This window comes from Toxotes jaculatrix, chromosome 19 (genome assembly GCF_017976425.1).
Source record: "Toxotes jaculatrix isolate fToxJac2 chromosome 19, fToxJac2.pri, whole genome shotgun sequence".
Taxonomy (NCBI): Eukaryota; Metazoa; Chordata; class Actinopteri; family Toxotidae; genus Toxotes; species Toxotes jaculatrix.
In genome coordinates, this window is record NC_054412.1 from 1,782,619 (window position 1) to 1,805,969 (window position 23,351).

The 23,351-nt window shown below is 43.7% G+C and overlaps 1 protein-coding gene across 2 annotated transcripts in view; it reads left to right on the forward strand.

Annotated features, from left to right (window-relative positions):
• Window positions 1-484: 484 nt before the first annotated feature.
• myt1la (myelin transcription factor 1-like, a) overlaps window positions 485-23,351 on the forward strand; it is a 34,024-nt gene continuing 11,157 nt past the window's right edge. For both annotated transcript variants that reach the window (XM_041064387.1, XM_041064388.1), the window contains exons 1-11: window positions 485-539; window positions 1,228-1,261; window positions 5,344-5,406; window positions 12,494-12,618; window positions 12,709-12,960; window positions 14,594-15,191; window positions 15,856-16,262; window positions 17,805-17,939; window positions 20,269-20,359; window positions 22,176-22,289; window positions 22,552-22,772. In XM_041064387.1, the coding sequence (XP_040920321.1) occupies window positions 485-539; window positions 1,228-1,261; window positions 5,344-5,406; window positions 12,494-12,618; window positions 12,709-12,960; window positions 14,594-15,191; window positions 15,856-16,262; window positions 17,805-17,939; window positions 20,269-20,359; window positions 22,176-22,289; window positions 22,552-22,772 (2,095 nt within the window). The remainder of the gene's footprint in view (window positions 540-1,227; window positions 1,262-5,343; window positions 5,407-12,493; window positions 12,619-12,708; window positions 12,961-14,593; window positions 15,192-15,855; window positions 16,263-17,804; window positions 17,940-20,268; window positions 20,360-22,175; window positions 22,290-22,551; window positions 22,773-23,351) is intronic.

The window sequence follows — 23,351 nt, forward strand, 5'->3', positions numbered from 1 at the left end:
TTGTGCTGCCAAAAATAAAATTCTGTGAATTTGATTCCTGCAAAATGAATCTGACATCCAGAAAAACTGAGAAGCTGCTGTGTTTTTTTTTTTTTTGCAGATCATGACTCTGGACGACGAACTCTGAAACTGCGTTTGCTATAAAGACTCTTCAGCTACGAGACCAGCAACAGATTGAGGTGGTGCCACACTGAGCTCTGACCAGGTACGTCGTCACAACCAGCTGGTGTTATTGTCACATTTAACACTAGTTTTGTTTTGTTTTGTTTTGTTTAGTTTTGTCGTATAATTTGGAAACAGAACAGTAAGAGAAATGTAAGAACCTAACATAGAATTAAGACAAAAACCGAGCTCGCTGATTGCTCGGATTGGTTGCTAAGTGGTAGCTGGTTGGTTGACATGGCTTCACAGGCAGTTAAGAACGAAAAAACACATTTTCTTATTCAGCTGTTACAGGTCAGTGTTGATGTGTTTCCCTCTCCAGATGGAGGTGAATGCGGCTGAAAAACGCCATCGAACACGATCCAAAGGAGTCCGAGGTATGAGCCTGCTCTCTCTCCGTCTTTTCGTAGGCTCGTCCAAAACCTCTGAATCACTGCTCAACCATTTATTTATACTCATGTTTACATGAAAAATCTCTGGTTTAATGCCGGTTCCTTCTGAAAATAGACCATAAACATGACACATTAATGATAGCTAATGTAGTTTGTCAGCCAGCTAACCTGCTGGATCCAAAGGCGTCTTTATTTATCTGATAAATGTTCCTGCTTTATAACGATGGTAATGTTCCTTCTCATCTTAGCTTCTTAATTGTGTTGTTTTCTTAAGTCGCAAATTGTCTTTGGATAAACAGAATATTCTGTTCCATGTAAAGTCTTAATTATGATTTTTGTTCACTGTAAACTGCTGCAACTGTAAGTTAATATTAATAAGGATATTAATACATCAGGGTTAAGGAGCTGTAACAAAAATCACATGTAATATTTAATCTGATATAAATCATTTATTTCGTTTTTATCAAAACTTCATCACTGACTTCTTGTGATAACTAAACGGGCGTCCAGTCTGTTTGTCCCTCACACCTACGCTGAATTCTGATTGGTTAGTTTTTGAATGTGAACACAAATAGATGTCATTCTGAAGCCCACGTACAGCACATGTGTTAATTATCGGCCGAGGACTGAAGTCATTGTAACGTTCATCTGTTTGTTCTGCTTGTCTCTGTAGCTGCTGTGGAAGCTGTAACACAGGAGTTATTCAGGTAGGTGAACCTCTGCTGATCCACAAAATACACTGATGAATGTGCTGCACCTACTGTATGCATCAGGTGAAGAGAGACTCGAAAACACAGGGAGGACAGGAAGGACAGGAGGGACAGGAAGGACTCACCTCCCTGAGGACTGTTTTCTTTCTGGACTTTATTTCTCGTCAGCTGATTTTCAAACCTCAGATTCAGGCGTGTCACTGTGGGAATTTGTGTCTCTTTCAGTCTTGGGGCCCCATATAAGACGGGTTTTACCTTTTTGCGCCCAGGGGCCCATTTTCTCATAGTCCATCCATGGGTGAACGGCCTGCACCACTGATCCGTGTCAGTCTGCATCGTTCTGGGTGAACTGCAGGCAAACACGATACAATCTTTAACGTGGTCTGTTGTGTCCCAGGACTCAGGAGAAGCTTTACCTTCAGGACAAACTCTTCATGAAAACAATGAACGAGTTTAAGATGAATAGGTGGATCGCTGCAGCCATGTGGAAGCTACGCACGATTTTTGAGGCAACGAGGAAGTTGAGCTTGAAGGCAAAGCGAATAGATGGATGTTGTGATTCTTAGAGAAAATCATGACGTTGTGACACAGAACAGTGGGTCAGCAGTGTGTCCTGTTAACATGTGACCCAGCTGTGTGAAACATGAACAATTTTTTCAGTCAAATTCGACTGATCCTTTATTTTATTTTGAGGACTCAAAATATTTTACGAAATGACTGGAGAAACACACCAGCAGCTGCTGACAGCAAACGCTGAATATCACAGCTACCTGTGTGTGTGTGTGTGTGTGTGTGTGTGTGTGTGTGTGTGTGTGTGTGTGTGTGAGGGGGAAGTTTCTGCTTCACTTAATCTCATTTAGTAAAACTGACAAATATTGGTGTGTGCAGCAGATTATGGTTGAACCCGGTTTGATCCAGGTCAGCGCTTTACTGTAAACAACATGTCCCGCCTGCACTGTGTGAGCTTTGAGCAGAGGAGCAGAAAACTCAGCATGATTCACCCTGAGTTTAAATCTGATGGGTGCTGCTGAGGGCCGTGCACCCGGGGCCACACACGGACAGAGACGCTTTGAAGTCCGCAGTAATGACAGAAATGACTCAGCATAAAAACTGTGAAATGCTGTAAGTACTTCATGAGCAATCATTGAATATTTTCATCAATTTTATTCCCCTTTTTTTTCCATCGCAGTCACTGACTAATCTGACAAATCTGGGGGATAAACATGTAGAAATTAATTTGTCATTGTGGTGTGAAGTGGCAGATTTGGGGAAAAAAAGAAAACAGTGGCAGTGATATTAAAAGTTTTCCATGACTTAATTTAAAATGCCAAATAAACACATCACATCTGTCGGTGCGGAGGGAACCAGAGCTGCAGCTTCTGCTGCATCGCAGCTCTGAATTTAAGCTTTAACTCCCAACGAGTCCAGAACGGGGGATCATTCGTCCCTGCCCTCTGAGGCAACCCACAGGAGTGTCTCATGAAACAGCGTCCCTACTGTGGCAGGCGCACTAGACCTTCGTTGCCATGGTTGTCATGGTTACAATATAATCATGCAAAACATGGTCATGGTTTGGTTAGGTATAGGAAAAGCTTGTGATGACTCAGCGGTCTCCCATGTCAGAGTCCCGTGTTTGTTGACCAATCCGTCCACCACGACCTCCTCCCTGTGTGAGTGTTGTTGCTCTTTATTCAGCGTCACCTGACTTCCTCCTTCACTCCTGTAGTAATTACTTTTTTTTTTTTAGGGCAGGACAGTCTCTTAACTCCAGGTTGATGATAAGTGATTTTAATGAGGACAGCTAATAGTCAGTATGTAATTTACTGTAGAAATTTATGGTCCCCTGAGGATGACTCCTAGTGTTATTGGAGACCTCTGGACCTTTCTTCTTTGTTTAATGTTTTTTTCTTAAATCAAACATTAGTCAGGCAGGAGGAAATGGTGTGTTTGTTGGGGACTATTTTCAGCGGTGGATGAATCCACATTTGGTGCCCTAGTGAGTATTTGGGGCAGCAGGACAGTGTATGAGGGACTGAGTCAAAATAAACTGTGTGTGTGTGTGTGTTCATGGTGATGAAGGAACATGGCAGGATGAAGATGTCTCTGTGCCAATACAGCTGTCATGATAAATCTGTTTTTTTCAGAAACTAGGATGTTTCCTTTATTAGATTAGCAGTTGTGTGTCACTGTGAGTTTGTTTAGCTTTGCCAAACATTGGCTCTTGTTGTCGAGTGGTTTTTTTCCAGTGGACAGAGCCTTAGGACTGAGTTACACGCGTATTTTTCTAACAACAAACTGTCAGACGAAAATCAATGAATTTTAATGGACGTAGTCTCGAACCACCAAGCTTCTTGCACCAACGGTTGTTCTCAAGTGTCTGGATTTGTACCTTTTTTCGAGCCACATCAGATCAGTTCTTAAATATTTAAAATATTAAAAATTGTGTTGGATTAGTTCTGTCTGTTGTTGACACGGGAATAATCAGGGGAATAATGCTGGAGTCAAGAAACGTCCTGGAAGAAATATTCAGATGGAAGATGGAAAAAATGGAAGAAAATATTTTGTGGTTTTAAGAAAAGGACGATTTCAAAGGTTCGGCACAGCAGCGTGTTAAGGTTAAGGTTGCACTGATGCATTGTGGGAATTTTACCATGATTGGAAAGTGTGTTTGACATTGTACTGGGGGAGTGAAGGCACACACACACACACACTCACACACACACACACACACACACACACACACACACACACACACACACACAAACAGAGCTGGGATCAATAAGGCAACACAATCTGTCTGTGCCCACGCTGATTGATGAGCCTCCTCACCTTGAACAAACTGCCTCCTCTTTTGCTCCACTCGTCCTCCTTCTCTGGTTTTTTTCTCCCTCTGTTCTTTACCCTCTTTCTGCTATATTTTGTTCATCCCTTCTCTTCCTCTTTCTCCTCACTTCCTCACCCAGCTTCTACATCTGCTCCTTCTCTTCTTCCTCCTCCTCTTCATCAGTTTGCTCCTTGTCTTCCTCTTCCTAATTCTCCTTCTCTCGCTCTTCTTCTCCTACTTTTCCTCTCCTTTACCTTCGTGTCTTCCTCCTCCTTCTAATTTTCTTCATCTCCTTCCTCCCCTTCACTCTCCTCCTCCTCCTCTGCCTCTCTGCACTCGTGATGTTAATCTTCAGCTCCATCTTCGTGCAGCTCCTATTTTAGCCTGCTGTAAGACAGTGTATGTATGAATCAGGTGATGATGGGTGGAGGGTGGGTGGAGCTCTGCAGTATGGGGTCAGAGGTCGTGGGTGTGGAGTCCCTGAAGCCGAGCGGCGGTCTGCGTGTCTTCCGGGCGGAGGAACCTGAAAGCTGTAGCAGCGTGACTCAGAGCTCTGGAGAGAGCTGAAACCGACTTCAGCCACGATGCAAAAAAACAAAAAAAAAACCAAAACACTGAGACAGAAACACTTTAACTGCTGCCGACACTGAAAGCAGCTGAATGAAACGTGTTTAAAACACACACAGTAATAAAAAGTTTACTGCTGACTCTTAACTCCCTGACCAGACTGGTTCAGTCTGGGGGATTTGGTCCTGTGCAGCAGGTGTGGGGGGCCTTTTACAGGCCTGTGCCCGGGGGCCCACTTTCTCATGACACGTCCAGGTTAACTGCATATAACATTAGGAATTATTATTATTATTATTAATAAAATATGTGATATAATAATAAATAATTGTAATCTACATCGTTTCCCATCATACTTTCGTACTTTGTTCAGTATAATGAAGTGTGAGATATTAAATTGTATTAAAAAGGCCTGAAAAAGTCTTAAATATAACTCAGAGGCCTCTGCAGAAGAAATATAGTTCATGTCATAAAGTAACCTCCCAGGAATGATCACTTTACCAGTAAACCACTAACTACACGACTTCCAGCAGCTTCAGAACAAGCAGGCGATGGATTAAAGTCATTTTCAGGTTCAGATGGATAAAAGTCACCTGTATCACTCACTCACTCACTCACTCACTCACTCACTACTGCACGGTGTGTGTGCTGCCGCGTGTCTTCTTACTGTGCGTGTGTGTTTCCTCCTCAGCTGTCCCACCCCCGGATGTGATGGCAGCGGTCACGTGAGCGGGAAGTACGCCCGACATCGCAGGTACGAAATGCTCAACATGTTTTCCAACAATATGTCTCAGTGGACAATTTTTTTTTTTTTGGTTTCGGTTGGTGGATGTGACAGTTTATCAGCTGTCCCTGCAGGCAGGGTTATAGCTACTACTGGTTTTGGTTTTTTATCTATAAATTTGAATCTTTTTAGGTGCAAAAATCATAAATATACAACATAAAATGAAGGGGATACATTTGATTTTGTCTGAAAGTTCTAGGGAGATAAAAAATGAAAACAACATTTATATGAATAAAGTGAAAAATAAAAATGTGGTAAAATTTAAAAATAATCTGAACATTTTACGGACTTCTCTGGTTGGATTGTAAAATGTATTGTGGGGTTGCAGTAGGCTACAGTCCCGCCTGTAGGTCTCAAACGTCTCACTCAGCAGCTCAGAAACCGAACTGTAGCGACAATAAATGAGCTCACGTCACGGTTTCAAACCTCCTCAATCGGCAACTCGCAGCCTCCAGTCAGTGAATCCACGGCTCTGTCACAGGGCCGCAGATAGAAAACCAATCAGGCCGAGCGTGGAGCTGTGAAGTCCGCAGGTCACACCCACTGATGGTCGTCCATCCTGCAGTGCTTCAGCCCTTCAGGCTGCAGGAAGGATGGTGTCTGCCTCAGATCTCTGTCGCCTGTGGAAACGCGGAAAAAGTGAATTACCAACAAATGTGGGGGGCCGCTCCCTACGAGTCACTTCAGCTCGTGTCGGACTAAAGTCTTGATTTCTCTGGAGTAAACTGCAGGCAAAGTGGCATTATTGTATTTCAGCTGCAAAAATATGCATCTTCACGCGTGAATTCATCATTAATATCTTATTCTCACAGTTCAGAACTTATGAAGAGGATGTAACGTTTGCATTTGCTTTTAATGCAAATGTCTTGGTCTGGTTTTTTCCTGAGACGAGTAAAACGGTGTAGAGCCACAAATAACATTCTTCTGCACAAATCCTGGATGAACATCATCGTCATATATTTTTCCAACGCAGGTGAAATATGTATCAAAACAGGTGCACTGCAGCTGCGTCGAAGCAGAAGTGGACCACAGAGGTTTGCACTCAGAGAAAATAACATCTGAGGGCTGAATATGAGGCTGTTGAGGAGGAAACTGAAGTATTTTTTCGTTATTTAGGTAAAAAAAAAACTGATTTAAACATCCATTATGAAATCAAAGCACTGGCTGAGATGTTGTGAGGTTATTTTGGAGTATCTCTACGGTATTGTTTTCAGTGTAGAGGTTGGTGTGTGTGTGTGTGTGTGTGGGAGGCTGGCATATAGAGGTTGCGTTGCTCAGGACAGCGGTGGTTTGACGCCCGAGGTAACAGAGAGATAATGAGAAGGGCAGGATGGCGAATCGCTGGCAGAGCAGACTGATGTTGCTGCGAAGGGCACAGAGCTGCCCAGGAAAATTCAGCGTCAGGCATAACGAGAGTCAAACTCCAGAGTAAGAGCTCTGATATTCACCAGAAAACCACACTTTCATAAAAATACTCTGATGGATGTTTTTTTGAGGTTAAGTCTTTATGTTTGAGGGAGAGCGAGGAATAAGATTTGATTATGATTTGACTGAAAAACCCTCTTAACCTAATTTTCATATGTAATTACCTCTTTGTTCTGTTATCATCATTATTCTAAAGAGAGCTCAGTAAGGTTAGCTTGAGTGTGCGCTGGTGTTCGTTGTGAAAAGTCTGCTGTGTGTAGTTTCAAAGAAAATCAAATCTCCCGTGCCCCCCCAAAAACGCCTAAAAGCTGCAAGTCCCAAATGCAAAACAATCCCGAAAGAGAAAAGAATTCAAAATCACAAACAAAAAACTCAGTGATACAAAAAGTAAAATTCCGTAACCTGAAACACAAAAACCAAAACCCCAAAGCACAAATTTAAAAGCTTAAAGGCCAATAACACGAACATATACCTTTGCAAACGGCTTTTTCTTTTGAGAAAACAATTTCACTGCAAGGTCCATTTAGCAGCTTTTCCCAGTTGTTGTCCAGTTGTCATTGAATTGCACATTTTCAAATCTCCTTTTTTTTTCTCAGCACTTTAAGGACTTCTCATTCATGCTGAGTTTCAAAGTTCTTTCTTGACATTGGAGAAAGAAGTAAAGAAAATAATGTCGCCGCAGGACTGTTTTAACTTTTATCATCTCGGATAAACAGTCGCGCTGCCAAATTACAAGTGAGAAAAGTGACAGAAGGACAGACTGAGGGAAAGAGAGAAGTAGGCCGTCTGATGGTTCCTCTCTGGGGAACCGACGGATGAATTACTTAATCAGTTAATCATCAGCTGATCACAGGAGTGTACAGTACACAAACGTCTGCCGTTTCCAAAGACACAGCAGAGAGGGAGAACACAGCATTCGCTGATTTGCTTCCTGTCTGATTTCTCCTTGTTATTTATTTGCAGAATTTCCACTAAATGCAAATAAGACTTTATAGGTTGGGAAGTTTCCTCAGACTCTACGTGAGTCAGCCATATCTGAAAACCTTTAGTGAGGATTAAATACAACTTTTCATAAGCATCTTCCCTTGAGTCAGATGAAAAGGTGGATATCAGATTTGTCCTTGTTGCTTGCCGTAGTTCAGCCGAGCTTACATACATACTTGGAAGTAATGTGGAAACTGCTGCTCTGGCTTTGTTAAAAATCCAGATCCAACCCACTGCTCTTCTTATTTAATTATCTTCAAATGAGGCTTAATGGTCACACAGTTTCTCTCACACGTTCTGTCCCTCAGTACTACAAACTCCAGCACGGCTCCAGTGTGTGGGCGGACGATCGAAGCGAGCCACATAAGCAGAGTGATATACTAATGCAAACAACAGGCTAACTAACAATAAAGAGTAAAGCACTTAAGATGTTTCCAGCTGTTGTCGGCACATTTCCGTCTTCACATCCTCAGAGTTTTGCGTTGGTTCTTGCAGCCGACAAAAGGAACAGTTCGCGTACTTTGCTTGTACCTTCGACATTTTTCTGAACCAGAATCGGAGATAGCGAGGAAGCATCGATGGCAGAAAGCGAGTTGATGCACCAGGTATTCTGGAGATGGGGATTCTCACCTAGCTGGAGGTGGTGCAGCACAAAACCAGCCTCACAGACCAGAACCTGGGCAGAAAAACCTTTTGAGACACACACACACTTCCTGAGAGGTGGCAAAAGGCTGTCGGGCTTATTTAGGTTGTGTTATCAGTTTAATGTACAAATTTATCTGCAGTTATGATTAATAAATGAATAAAATGGGCATGCTGATGTATTGATCGGACTCTAATAAAGGTGCCACAGGTGTATCGGCTGCGCAGAGCAGCAGACATGTCTCGGTCGGCTCACAGAAGATTCTCTGACCAGAAAAATTTTCATTTGTTCAAAATGCACTGCATGAAAGCAAAAAGAGGAAGTACCCCCTGTACTGTAATGCTGTAAAGCATTATGATGAACTGTGAATGATTGTTTTGAGACTCTCACGTCTCACGTATTTGGAGAAAATATTTTCTTTCTTTTTGTGAAGTTTAAGTGACAAGAGTGACCCAGAACTGTAGTTTGACTGACGTCCAGCGGTGACGTTCAGGGTAAAACAGTAAAGTAAATCGATTTGTTGTGTACTAATTGCGGTGTACTATACAGTGAACTATAAAGATCAGTATGAAATACATAGTGTGTACAGTCAGAGTGTAAGATGGAGTGTGTTCTCAGCGTGTGAGTCCCCTGTGCATAGGCGTGCAGTCTGAATCCGATGTGGGAAATCTGGATTCTGCTGTTTGTTTTTCGTGGGATTTGTTCACAATATGAAAACTACTGAATGTCGTGGGGGGGGGGCTGTAAGCACCCCCACCCTCACACCCCCGTTTCTTTCTTCCTCCCCTACCTTTCTTTGTCTCTCTCTTTCACTTTACCTCTCCCTTTCTCTCTCCCTCTCCCTCTCTCTTTCTCTGGAGGATGTCACCATGGCGACAGCAACGAGCGGATGCTGCAGTATGAGGACCAGGAGGGATGCAGCCTGTCTCCCATGGCAACCGCTCGTATAGGATGTGAACATTGTGTCGCCCACGTTACCCCCTGTCCCCCACCCCCTCCTTCCCTGCATCACTGCCACCACCCAATTTCTTATATATACATCCTGCCAAACCTGCCCCCCGTATCTGTTAGCGCCAAAGCGTTGCCACAGCGATGAGTGTTGGCACGTGGTGTTGCCGGGGGCAATGACCCCACCTAACCACACATACCTAGATGTAATTATTGCACTGCTGCTGATGTTACTGTCGCCTTATTAAATCTTTGTTATAATATTAAAATTTCAAACTTTTGAAATTCTGATGTAAATAAATGATTTGACGAATCAAACCATCAGTGACATAACACGGTCTGATTGGCTGACAGGTGGTGGCTTCTGGTCTAAATATGTAAAATACGGTTTATTAAACCATCGACTACAGTACTGATGCTTCAGTGACCGGTGACGGTAACCTACCAACACTTTAAAAACACGGAGGGTGATTTAAACTCTGCCTCTCTTTGTTACTTCTGTAATCTGAGATCGTTAAGGAGACACTAATGGACACTAGGGTGTCACCACAGAGACAATAAAAGACTCTAGTTGTCCTGTTGTACAGACAGAAATGGAGACAAGAATCTGCTTGTGATTGTTATGGACGCCCAGGTGTTCACATAGAGGCAATAATGTGTCCACGTAGATTGTCCATGTGTCCATAAACAAAAACCAGAAATCTAGTCCTCGTGAATAATATGATTCCCACTTTTTCAAACATAGTTTCCAGAAAAAAAAAGTCCTTTATTTGTGTTGATACGTGAGCTGTGTTCAGTCTGATCTACATCAGAATCAGGTCCAGATCTTCAAACAGATAAATTATTGATCGATTCAACACAGAGTATGTAATCAGTCATAATGCATCAAATCAGACTGCAGAAGATCAGTTTAGTGAGAAGAGAAAATGTGATGTGTGAACTCCTCCTCTCTCTCTCTCTCTCTCTCTTCCTCCACATAATTACCATGCATAGTCTCTCGCCCTTGTCTGCAGCATTCCCTTGTTTCTGATCTGCTTTAATTACCACTGGAATTTTAATTGGCGGGAGACAGCAAGGTGGTCGAGGTCACTCACACACACACACGCACACTCACACACACACACACACACACACACACACACACACACTCACACTCACACACACAGGCAAGCTGGCAGCCTGACAGCTTATAAGGTAAAAGTTGCAGGGATCATTTGAGGTGACGTGTGTGTGTGTGTGTGTGTGTGTGATTGTGTGTGATTGTGTGTGTGTGTGTCTGTGTGTGTGTGTGTGTGTTATCTGGGAGGAATATTGCTGCGGCGTTATATGGTGAATGAAATGGATTTAATCACATTTCTCTTCAAACAATTGTCAAACCTTGAACATATTAATGTAATAATATCTTAATTAGATTGGAAATTGAAAATATATCACAGATTATACATGAAGACCATGAGCACAGAAGAAGAAAATGATAACGGATAAAATCTTTTACTGAAGCCATGACGTTTGACGCCTCTTTGACCAAACTGGGATTTTCTGGCTCCAGCGAATGTGAAACTGTCTCTGAGAGAGCTGGCGTTTCACTGACTCAGTATCCTTCAGTTTATCTCAGAAATAACTGATTGTCTTACATGATAATGCAAATGTAAGGAATCAGTAGGAGAATAAAGTATTTTATTGTTTTCTTCTGCAGGTTTGTCAGACACACACACACAGCTGTTCCAGTCAGAACAGCAGCGTCACCTCCTCCAACACGCCCTCCAAACACAAAATAAGCTCTTTCATATGGAAATGGACTAATTGACTTCCTAAAATCCACATTAAAGCCGTGTATAATTGTGCTTGCTGTTTTGGAGCAATTAAAGCCGAATTTTCCCAACAGTTAATGACTATTATGGGATTTGCGTAATTGAGGCCCCAGTTGAATAAGCTTTGTTTTTTTTTTTTTAAAGGCTGATTCTCCTCCTCAGTGAGAGCGAGTGGAAATCCATCGCAGTGTCTTAACACGGCACTTTGACCTCTGACGTTCGCACACCACCGCCCTCCTTCCCGTGACCCTCATGATGCTAATGCTGCCCTCTGACAGCAGACTGTCACACAGTTCTCTGCTGAAAGGCATTTTTCAGAGTTACAAAACATCACTCAGTACAACAGAATGACTTTAAATCTATTTGTCTTTGTGACGGCCAGTTTGCACTGCAGTATGACACAAGGTAGAACACAAATCCCATGTAACTCCAAGGCCTCCAGGTGTTTCATGCTGATAGAAAGAAACCTCTATTAAGTGAAATATACAAAAACACCATTGGGAACTTACTTTTTCAAATTTTGTGATCTTTAAATATTTATTTTTACAGTAATCAGCTTTGTTTTAACTGTGAGCTTGTATTCGTGAGTTTTCTGCTCTGTTGCTGTGAAATGGTCTTTTTGTGGTGCCAAACTTTATGGAAATAAACTTTATTTTATAGTAAAATACAATAATTCCTTGAAGATTGTCAGTATTAGCAATATTAGCAAAACTGGCTAGTATACAGCATATACAGTAGAATTTCCATGTCACAGTTTAATGATCATAAGAAGACCATCTGTGTTAGGTTGTCTTCACAAAATTATTATTTTGTGATTATGAGAAAACAAAAAATAAACTGTATAACACTTCTGATCTGTGAGAGCTTCCACCACGCAGACGCGGAGCTCAGCTTTTATCTGTACAGTTGTGATCTTTCGTCGATCGACCGCTTCATAATTCTGAAAAGGCCATAAATCGTATATGACCGTGGTAGCCAGCCAAGTTGGCCCTGCATTTGAGTGTCGGTACACGTGGTTGTTTTCTGGCTCTGTTGTGTAAAATGTGAGCCAGCTCCGGCCCATATGTGTCTGCCAGAGTTGGCTTGGTTCTCAGACTCATTTGACTTGAGAATCAGGTCCAGTTAGCAGTGGAAGGCCAAGCTTTGGGCCAGTGAAGTTGAAAATAAATTTGCTCAAATGATCAAGTTGTAAATACGAGAACAAAGATGGCCACTGATCACACATGTGCCCTCTGTCTCGTCTCAGTGTCTACGGCTGCCCGCTGGCCAAGAAGAGGAAGGCTCTGGAAAAACAGCCGCTGGAGCCAGCTGCCAAGAGGAGGCCCTTCCTCACCTCCTGCACGGGCGAGGAGGAGGAGGGGGAGGATGCCGGTGTCTACACCAGCTACGAGAATGAAGCCATGGAGGTGGGGGATGTGGGCAAGGAGCAAGGGGAGGTAGTGGAGGAGGACGAGGAGGAAGAGGAAGGCGAGAGAGAAGGAGATGAGGAAGACGGGGAGGTGGAGGACGAGTTCTCGGAGGACAACGAGGATCAGGAAGAGGAGGAGGAGGTAGAGGTGGAGAGAGCAGATACAACAATGGGAGGGGAGCGGGAGGAGGAAGAGGGTATGGACGAGGAGGAGGAAGAAGTGGACGATGGTGATGATGAGGAGGAGCAGGAGGACGAGGGAGAGGAAGATGAGCAGGAGGAGGAGGAAGAGGAGGAGCAGAATCGTCAGCAGGGTGAGTTTACTGTTTACTGTTTCCAGCTTTTTTCCGTGATAATGCTCGTACCTAAACGACAAAATGTGCCTTCTTATTAATTATCAAAACAATTTAAATGAGTATTTCGTTAACTACTTCATCGTACTGTTAAGGGTTTCTTTAAGTTTAGGCAATAAAAACTACTTGGTTGAAGTTAGGTGAAAACCAGAGTCTCCAGTGTCAGCGTCAGATGCTTCTTGTTTTTCAGGATTTTTTTCTTGTTGTTCATCCAAATACAGCGAACAAAGGAGCTCGTCCTCTTACTGTCAGGAGGTCATCGTTTTCGAGTTTGAGTGTGTGGAATATTTATGTATGCAGACCCCAGTGTAATATGTGCATCCACTCTCTGCATCTGTACTGAAGTATGATCAAGACTTCATACAAGCTGGGTAGGGCTAAAAGAAATGAACTGTCTTGTCTTGTCTTCAGTGTCTGATATTCTCTTGACCCATCCATCCATCCGTCCACCCCGCCCTCACTCCTCTGCTGTCTCTGTGGCTCTACAGTTGCTCTGGAGTCACAGAATTTACTCATTTGCAAGAGTCATAATGAAAAAGCCCACTGGAGGTCTTAGTCACTTGTGGTAACTGGACATCAGCTGAAACGGCAGATGCTGAGGACATTGTCTTTGAGCACTGCAGCTGGATCTGTAAGGGTCCCTTCATGTTAGAACTGAGTTAACGTGGAACTTTTCCGAACAGGAGCCGTACAGTTTGTAGCTTTAACAAAAAGATGAACCCAGCAATGCTACAAACTCCACGTCTGGAAGGGGCTGAGGTTCAGGGCCTGTTTTGGGTCAAACTGGTGTCCAGTCTTTGGCTGCAGTTTGCCTCTGCAGTGAGGGAGGGAGTAACTGATGAGAGCTGCTGAGCCGAATCGCTGGTAGACCAGATGCTCTGCGCTCTCCCTCCCGCCACGTTTGCCTCGATTCCCCCCAACAACCCCCGTGTCCTCAATCGCTTCTGACAGCACTTCACGAATAATCGGGAGAGGAGCTCTGCTGAGTTATTAACTCCCACTCTCCCCTCCCCTCTCCATTCCCCTCCTCGTCTCGGCGGACGTGTCACATGCGCTCTGCCTCGGCTTCTCCTCCTGAGGATATTTATGGCTCCTGAATCGGAGCACCTCACACGCCTCCCTTTTCAATTTCTCTGCTCTCATTCGCCATCTCTGTCCCCAAAATCAACAGTGAGGCTTAGCAGGGAGAGCGGCGCTGCTCTGCACAGCTCTGGGTTGTATGTTTTTTGTGAGTAAACAGTGGATCATAATTGGGAGGGATGCAGCTAATGTATTCAGGAATATATGAGAAGAAACTGGGTTCATCAGCATTGCTGAGTTGATTAGAGGCTGTAAAAGCTTCGTTTCCTTTTCATCTGCAGGATTTTGATTCTGTAAAAGAACAGAAAGTTAGATTATCTACAAAATGAATCCATTTCGTCTTGTATTTTTGACCAATTATCCACTGTTCATGTTGTTTATATTGCAAAACACGGAGGGAAACTATGCTGATCAGTAAAATCGGGCTGTGATTGGAGATGGGTTTTTTGTTTAAATGCCCAAACAGTCCAAAACCTGAGAGGTGGTTTGTCTTTTCTGATAGCAGAGAACCACTACAAACCCAGTGGACAATCAAAGCTCATTCCAGTTCAGAAGGACGACAACAACAACAGCTGCACCATCAGCGTCGGCAACGGCACCGGAGAAGAGTACGAGAACTACGACGAACTAGTTGCCAAGTCGCTGCTCAACCTGGGCAAGATCGCCGAAGACGCTGCCTACCAGGCCATGACTGAGTCCGAGATGAACAGCACCTCGTCCAACAGCGCCGGAGAGGACGAAGACGACGACGAGGATGACGGCAGCGAGCAGGGCGACAGGAAGGGTGAGCTGAGCGTGGACCTGGACAGCGACGTGGTCAGGGAGACGGTGGACTCCCTGAAACTCCTTGCACAGGGTCACGGTGCCATGCTGCCCGAGGATGGCTACCCGGACGGCACCATGGTGGACGATGGCGGCCATGCTAACGGGCGGCCTGATCTTGGGGTCAGGGTTCAGGCCGAAGAGAGCGAGGAGGAGGTGTGTCTCAGCAGCCTGGAGTGTCTGAGGAACCAGTGCTTCGATCTGGCTCGGAAACTGAGTGAGACGCAGCCGTCTGATCGCCCCGCCCTCCACCACCAACACCACCAACACCACCAACAACAGCACCAACACCACCACCAACACCACCACCACCAACTCCAGAACCCAACAGACCAGCAGGTGGTGCACCACCTGAACAGGTATGTGATCTCTTAAGAGTCTTCAGACCACTGATGTTTATTATTTAGCCACATTAAAGATCCTGCAGGTAACGTTATGATACTGATAAAACACTTTTTTTATCATTTGCATTTGACTCAGATTAGATTTGAAAGGAAATTTGCAAGATTTTTTTTTTCTCAGAACGGTTAGATGACACTGTTTGACTTACTTTGGAAAAACACTGGCACTAACTATTAAATCCACTTATTAAATCCTTTATTTGAGTAAAAGAAAAAATTCCGCTGTTTAAAATGTGAGTACAGATGTATTATTTAGATGTGATTATTTTTAGTTTGTGACTCAGATTATAATTTCTGCTTTGGCCGTTGTTGATATACTGCATTGATATCTTATCTGCAGGGCAGAACAATAACAGAAAACAACCATTTCCTTCCTGCACATTGGCGATGAAGAACAGTTGTTTATTATTTTACTGAACAAAAGTTTGAAGACACAGTAAATACGTTGGGTTTCGTGCATAGCAAACAAATTCAAACTCCCTCACAGGCTATGGGACCAGATTCTGAACAAATTTATACTTCTTACCCCTCTCAGGTACGAGAGCTGCCAGCAGGGTGCACAGGAGGAGCCCAGGTCTCTGGAGCGCAGCTACTCTGACATGGTGAACCTGATGAAGCTGGAGGAGCAGCTGAGCCCGGCGTCCAGAGGTTACCCCACCAGCTGCAGCCAGGAGGGCGACGAAGACACCACGTCGGTGGCTTCTGACCGCTCGGACGAGACCTTCGACATGGCCAAGGGAAATCTGTCGCTGCTGGAGAAGGCCATCGCCCTGGAATCGGAGAGAGCAAAGGTCATGAGAGACCGGATGGCCTCAGAGCACGTGTTGCCCCGCCGGGATCCCCATCATCATCGTGGCCATGGTGAGCACAGCCCCAGGCTGAGCAGTGCCGCCGAGGAGCGCAAGTCCAGGATGCACAACGACGGGTTGAAGAGAGCGTACTACCCTAAAGGTAGGCAACAAAACCCACACACTGACCCTTACTGTGTTTTTATTGATGGTAAGAAAGTGGTAAGATGATGGTCAAATCAGAACGACTCCTGAACAGCAACCTAAAGTCCGTCTCATCTCTTTGGTCACAGTCTTATAGAATCTTAGGGTATTTAAGTTCTAATAATTCAGGCACCTCTCACCTTTTTAGCTTTGAAATAATGCCAGGATTATTTTTGTCATGATAACTGGACTTTCTGGCAAATTTAGTTCAGTCAGTCAGTAGCTCTGCATCATCAAGATACATCAGTAATCATAGAAATCAACATGTTAATTTAACCGTAAATCTTTATAATAAATAAGCTGCACAGAATCTTCAAAGAGAAAGTCAAACTTTCAGACGATAAGAACACAATAAACACTGTTTGTTCTCTACAACAAATATTCCTGCAGATTGTTAGTGTTTGAACTGTATTCACAAAGTCCTCATCTGATCATGCTTCTTCTCCAAATTCTGCCAATTTCACATCACCTTTTCACATTACATTTGACCTGAAGCAGCTTTTTACTCCAAAAATCTGAACCCAGGTCAGCAGGGAGGAAGTTTATCTTGTTTGTCTGACTCATTGTAACCCTCAATACTGCTGCAGCCTGAGGCTATCGGTGCTGTAGCAGGAAAAAAAAAACCCACATAACTGTAACTTTAATGTTTGTCTTTTTCCTCCCTGAGTCCAACATTTCTGTGCACATTTCTGGGTTGAATGAGTTTTCTGACCTCTGGGCTCTTAAAACCTGTTAAAACCCCATCGTGTTATTTCAGAAATGTTGTACACGGCCACTGATGAGATAATGGGCACTCATTTTCTGCATTCAGGACCAACACAGTCTTTTTTTTTTTTTGCAGATGCATGGTTTTTCTCTGACAGCAGCTTATGTTGTTAAAATAGGCCGGTGTGGGAACATAAGACGGCCGGCTTGTCAGGCATGAGTAATGGCAATCTGCACGGCCCGTTAGGAGAGCAAATCTCATCTGTGGGACGCTATCTGCGGCCTATTTCTCCAAATCCACTCAAATACAACCCCACCGCCGCTGGGAGGGAGTCAGTGCTGTGCAGTTATCAGCCTCACAACAGACTCAGATGGGCTTCAGACTGCTTCATTAGCACAGAGGATGCCTTTGTTAGCCCACAGGGAGTTTTTATTAGTCCACAGGAAAGCTTTCATTATGATGTGTCTGAATCTGACCGAGGACAGTAAACTCAGGCCGACTCCGCGTGTCAGTTTCTGGGCTGACGATGACCCGAGTGCTGCTAACTGGAGCTGAGTCTCAGCCCAGATCGACCCAAATCCACACTAAGAATATTCCATTACCAGCAAAATGTGGCTAGTTAGTGAGCTATGTTCGAAGACAACGTCCCACTTCCAAATACAAAGCAGTGATTGGTCAGACAACTAGAATCTGGCAGCCAGAAAACAGGTGACTGTGTTGACACTTACCTGTGCCTGTTGACTCAACGCCACGTCCATCACATTTTCTCCATCCCCATCTCTCTGTCCTTTCCAGACTCTTCCAGGGGGGAGAAGAAGGAGAGCAAGTGTCCGACGCCGGGCTGTGACGGGACAGGTCATGTGACGGGTCTGTACCCACACCACCGCAGCCTGTCCGGGTGTCCCCACAAAGACCGGGTCCCGCCTGAGAGTAGGTCCCCTCTGCCTGGATGTTGTACTGCACTGAAAACACACTCAGTCTTTAAAAACTCAAAATAACAACAGTCTGACAAGTCATTTCAGCCAGCACAGCACTGCAGTTGGATGTTGTAGCTTGTGGCTTTAGCTGTACAATCATTTCTCAGAGGTGACGCTGCGTTGGAAATCGTCCAACTGATTAAACCTCAGCTGGGGGAGGTTAAGACCCCTGGATTCTCTGTGTTATTTTAAACTGACTGGCGAACCAGGCTAAACACCGACATTAAATGACAAAGAGGGAACTCCAGTGAAAGAAATCAAATTAGCTATGGATCATAAAAACCTTTCACGTCAGTTTCTTAGTTACAGTTCTGGGTTGGAGATTTCAGATATTTTCAGAGAATTCTTCATCTCCACCTGCTGAGATTTTACTCAACCAATCAGATTCTTTCTACCTCTGAGGAATGTCCACAAACTAACATCTGATCTGAAGATTATTAAGATTGAAAGACTTAATATTGCCTTTAAAAATGAAATGACTTGTCATTGCTACACAATGATATGGATTGTGTAGCAGTGAGAGTGGGACAGTGTTGGGTATGTTAGCTGTCCACCATCATGCATCCGTCCTGCATGACGTCTGTGTTTGGTTATGTTGGAGGTGTTTTACAGGTACGTTGGTTTTGACTCGGTTCTGAATATTTGCTGTTCGCTCATAAATAAATGATCTGAAATATTATAAATCAGAATTTAATGACCACAGTGTGTGACAGTTCACATTCAGGCGACTTATGTTTTAAACATCTTTTTGATCATTAGAGAAGTAAAATGAAAGATAAACCCTGATGGCTGCAAAACCTTATCAAGGTTCTGAGTTTCAAAGAGCACAGCACTTTGAAATCAGATTTTAAATACAGTTTCACGTCTTATGTTTACCGTGGCACAAAAGAGAATGTTTTTTTTTATTATTTCTTTTTGCTTTAGTTTGTGTGTCCTCCTTTACTTTCTTTTCGTCCTCCTCATCACACCTGCCTGATGTCTGGTTTTGGTATCTGTGTTGCTGATGTAACGTGAACAGCATGAAGAATCAGTGTGATCCACCTGCTCTGCAAAAACAACCCACATGAGAACATCTCTGAGCATTCGAAGCTGCTTTAACCACACACGCAGGAAAGTCACAGGTAATACTTATTACCTTAGATAAAACTTAGTTCACCTTGGTGGGGTCACAGGGGTGTGACCTGCAGATTATAACAATATTAAGAAGAACAGAATAGAAAACAGAAAGAAATGCAAAGGATAACATGAACACTGGTTGTGTTGATGTTTGTACATGACTGAAAATACCTAAGTAGGTTTTTCTTTCGGCCTCACAGCTACTGCTCAGCAGAGCATTCACATTTTAGCAGAGATTCCACTTTTGTCTCATTTTTTTCAAAAGACATTTCGTCTCTTCCTTCACCAAAAAATGATGATGTAGATCACTTGTATTTCCATTTAAGGGGAAGTGATTTTAAACAGAAAATATTGATAAAACCAATTTTGACAAATTATGCATCATCTTGTAGGGTAATGTAGGAAAAATTAGCTTGCAACTTTCCACTGTATGCACATTAAAATGTAGATGGACACATGAACAGGACTGATTTTACCTTTGTTGTTCCACAACATTTAGTGATAAACCTCTGTATGTTGATCTCCCCACACGTTGTTCCTTTGCCATCTGCAGAGTCATCAGTAGACTTTAACAGTGCATGACAAACTTTCGCATCCAGTGCGTCCTGGTCTCATGAAATTTCATGAAATGAGCTCAGTGATCAAAATGCAAATCAGATCTGTGTTTCCCCAGCAGGAAAGGATTACATGGAGCAGACACGAGTAAAAGCACCAAGTAGTTTGTGATGGAAAGTTGGTGGGTGGAGATGAAAGAATCAAGACGTTTACCTGGAATTAAAAAATTTATAACAACTCGTGAAACTTTTCCTCTGGCAGGGATGTTTTCTTTGATTATCTCTAATCAAAACCTGAAGTGAACCTGAAACTGTTGGTGGCTTAAGTGAAAATGTAGCTAACATACATACACAACAGTTTTTGCTGTTTATTTAGGGAACCAAGAAGAGAAGTGCAGTGAATGGTGCAGTCCTTTCATGGTGGAGTTTCTTTAACAACACTGAATCTTTGTCGCACTGTTCATGCTCATTTTGCGACGTTCTTGGTCCATTGTCGTGTCAGTGGTGCAGCTGTGATCTGTGCATGCCTAACCGTCGTAGCTGAACGCCCGGTAACTCTTCTGTCTGCTCCTAACCTTCGCTGTCTTTCTCACCTTTTCCTGTCTGTCAAAGTCCTTGCCATGTATGAAAATGTTTTAAAGTGCCCTACTCCTGGCTGCTCTGGACGGGGCCATGTCAATAGCAACAGGAACTCGCACCGCAGGTGAGTGGGCAGCCTTCAGCCAGGCCGCTAACACAGCTGACACGTGAATGTGGCTGCCTTACAGAACAAATCCTGTAAGTGTGTGTGTTGTTTGAGGAAGGAGATCACTGATGATTAGCTTCACATTCCCAAATGGGAATCATTTGTCATCTCTGCCTATTCTTGTTAGTAGCCACATCTCCAGAGATCAGATGAAAACTAAATTAGACATAATATATTGAAATTAAAAGTCTGAGTCTGTGTCAGTTGCAGGTCTTTCAGGCTCTGAAAGTTGACCATTAACTGACACAGGAATTGGACTTTTTTCATTCAAAGCTTTTCTATGCAACTGAGACCAAGATTCGACCAGGCCAAAAGTTTCGCATTGTTGTAAGTGAAAACTTGATAATGTCAAGATCTCAGGTCTCATGGAAGTCAAGTCTTTGGGTAGTGAAAGTCAAAGCTGACGTTTCAGAACAGTGGCATTGTTCTTTCAGTTTTAAAATTGGAGGCAATTCATGAGATTTCTGTACGTTATGTGTTTTTTTTATTCTTTTTTTTATCTGATACAAAAAAAGCCACTTTTTTTGGTAGAAAATTAAATCTAAAAAATGCTGGAACGTTTCCAGGCTCAGATGAATGTGGGAACGGAGCTTAAATTTTAATTTTGCCATGTTTGAGCTGAAGGTGTGCCTGCGTCACATCAGCAGTTCAGCTGTTTAACAGGCAGAGCAGAGCATCCAGAAGCACACACACACATTTTTGAATTATGTAAAGTAATTAGGATTCACACTCATTTTCTCACACACATGTACAGCCTCAGATCACAGACACACACACACACACACACTGTATTGTGTGCTCCTACTGGAACACACATTCGCACATTCACACACACACACACACACACACACACACACACACACACACATTCACAGACACTTACAAATTAGCTCACAGACAGCAGCACACGTGCGCTGGCAGACAGAGAAGCACACACACACCACACACACACACACAGACTCGCTCAGACGTGGCTGCAGGGTGTGTTATGTAGCACAGCTCCGCTGGGAGAGGAAACAAAGCGCTAGCTAGCTAGCTTAGCTACCGTTAGCTACCAGCTTTCATGTCTGGCAGTCGCCATGGAAACGCCTTCATGGCAGCAGCAGCAGCAGCCGCCGCTGTGCTGATCTGTCACACACTCCTCACACACGATGGACCTTTAAAACGTGTGTCCCTGCGCGTGTGTTGGCAGGAACAATATTTCATCCCTTCTGTGTGAATTTAGCCGAAATGAAGTTTAAGTTTGGAATAATTCTGATTCTCCTTTGCCCCAAATTCACTCCAGAAACGCGTCAGTGACTCGTAAACTCTCTAACTGAACGTCAGCAGCCGAAGCTTGTTATAGTGATGCACGGAGAAAGCCGAGGTTCATGGTCTTATTCTAATCCTCTTTTCTAATTTCCTTTCTCTATATTTGTTTTCCTTTAGCAACTGCTGAATGCAATCTAATCTAAATGGAATATTGATTGGGGCTGATTGACAGCTATAGATTTCTGTGATCTGAATATTATTCTGGGACACGTGACTACAAACACTCCAGTAACAAGTCACTAAGCACACAGTCAGCTGTTGAGCAGGTAATAAATAGTCTGCCTCAGTAAACCAGTAAATAACCAGTCAAACTATGTCAGTGAACCTCTCTTCATTTAGAGCCAGATGCTGTGTGTGTGTGTGTGTGTGTGTGTGTGTGTGTGTGTGTGTGTGTGTGTCAGTGCAGAACAGTATGTAACCAGGCCGTGTGCTGTCTCGCCCCCCCACCTCCTCCCTCCTCCAGTCTGTCCGGCTGTCCCATCGCTGCTGCAGAGAAGATGGCAAAGGTCCACGAGAAAAGTCACTCGACCGACAGCGGCAGCAGCAAGACCAATCAGACGTCAGACCGTGTCCTCAGGTACCGCCCACTCTGAGTGACACAGTCACACACAGTCAAATGACCCATCTTTATAATCAATTCAGGGACATTACACAGGTGAGACGGTGCAGTGAAAAATGTAGCTTGCTTAAATAAGGGATGCCAAATATTAACAACCATCAAAGTCTGAAACCAGAAGCAGCATGTTTTGCCATGCAGGTAAACCTCTAATTATTAATGAGGGATACCGAATGGTGCAGTGAAAGCCCCACATACAGACCCAGCACCTTTTGCCTTTCAGGCCGATGTGTTTCGTCAAGCAGCTGGAGATCCCTCAGTACGGCTACAAGAACAATGTCCCGACCAGCACGCCGCGGTCTAACCTGGCCAAGGAGTTGGAGAAATACTCCAAGACCAGCTACGATTACGGCGGCTACGATGGCCAGCACGGCGGCTACGGGAAGAGAGGCCCGACATCCAAGTCCCACCACGGGCGAGACACCTCCCCGAAGGGAAACGATGGTAAGGAAAATTAACACACATCCTCGGGCTGATCAAAAATCAGTATCATCAGTCTCAGATCCCATTTACAGATTTTTTTTTAAATTATTTTTTGGCTTCCTGGTGGAAAAAGATATGTCGCAGTGGGTGGAGGCTACACACACGCACACACACACACACACACACACACACACACACACACACACACACACACACACACACACACACACACACACACAGTGCATTTGGAATATAAAAGCGTAAGAAGAGCAACAGGAACAGGAACAATCAGGTCCCACAGTTTCATTATATACCTGAGAAATCTGTCACATTCAGTCTTTATCCCAGTTTCTTTTTATTGAAATGCCAAATCATCCACCTCCAGCAAACATTAAAAAAACATTTATTCAAATTCATGATGAATTTATTTAAAAGGTAAATTAAATAAATAAAAACAGGTGGATGGAAACTGACTTTCTGTTGACGGGAATGAAACCTGCACAGTGATTGTACTATGGGGGATTTCTGTTCATTTTCCTATTCTGGGGAGAACATTTTGTACTTGACAATAAAAGCATGATAACACAACACACACACACA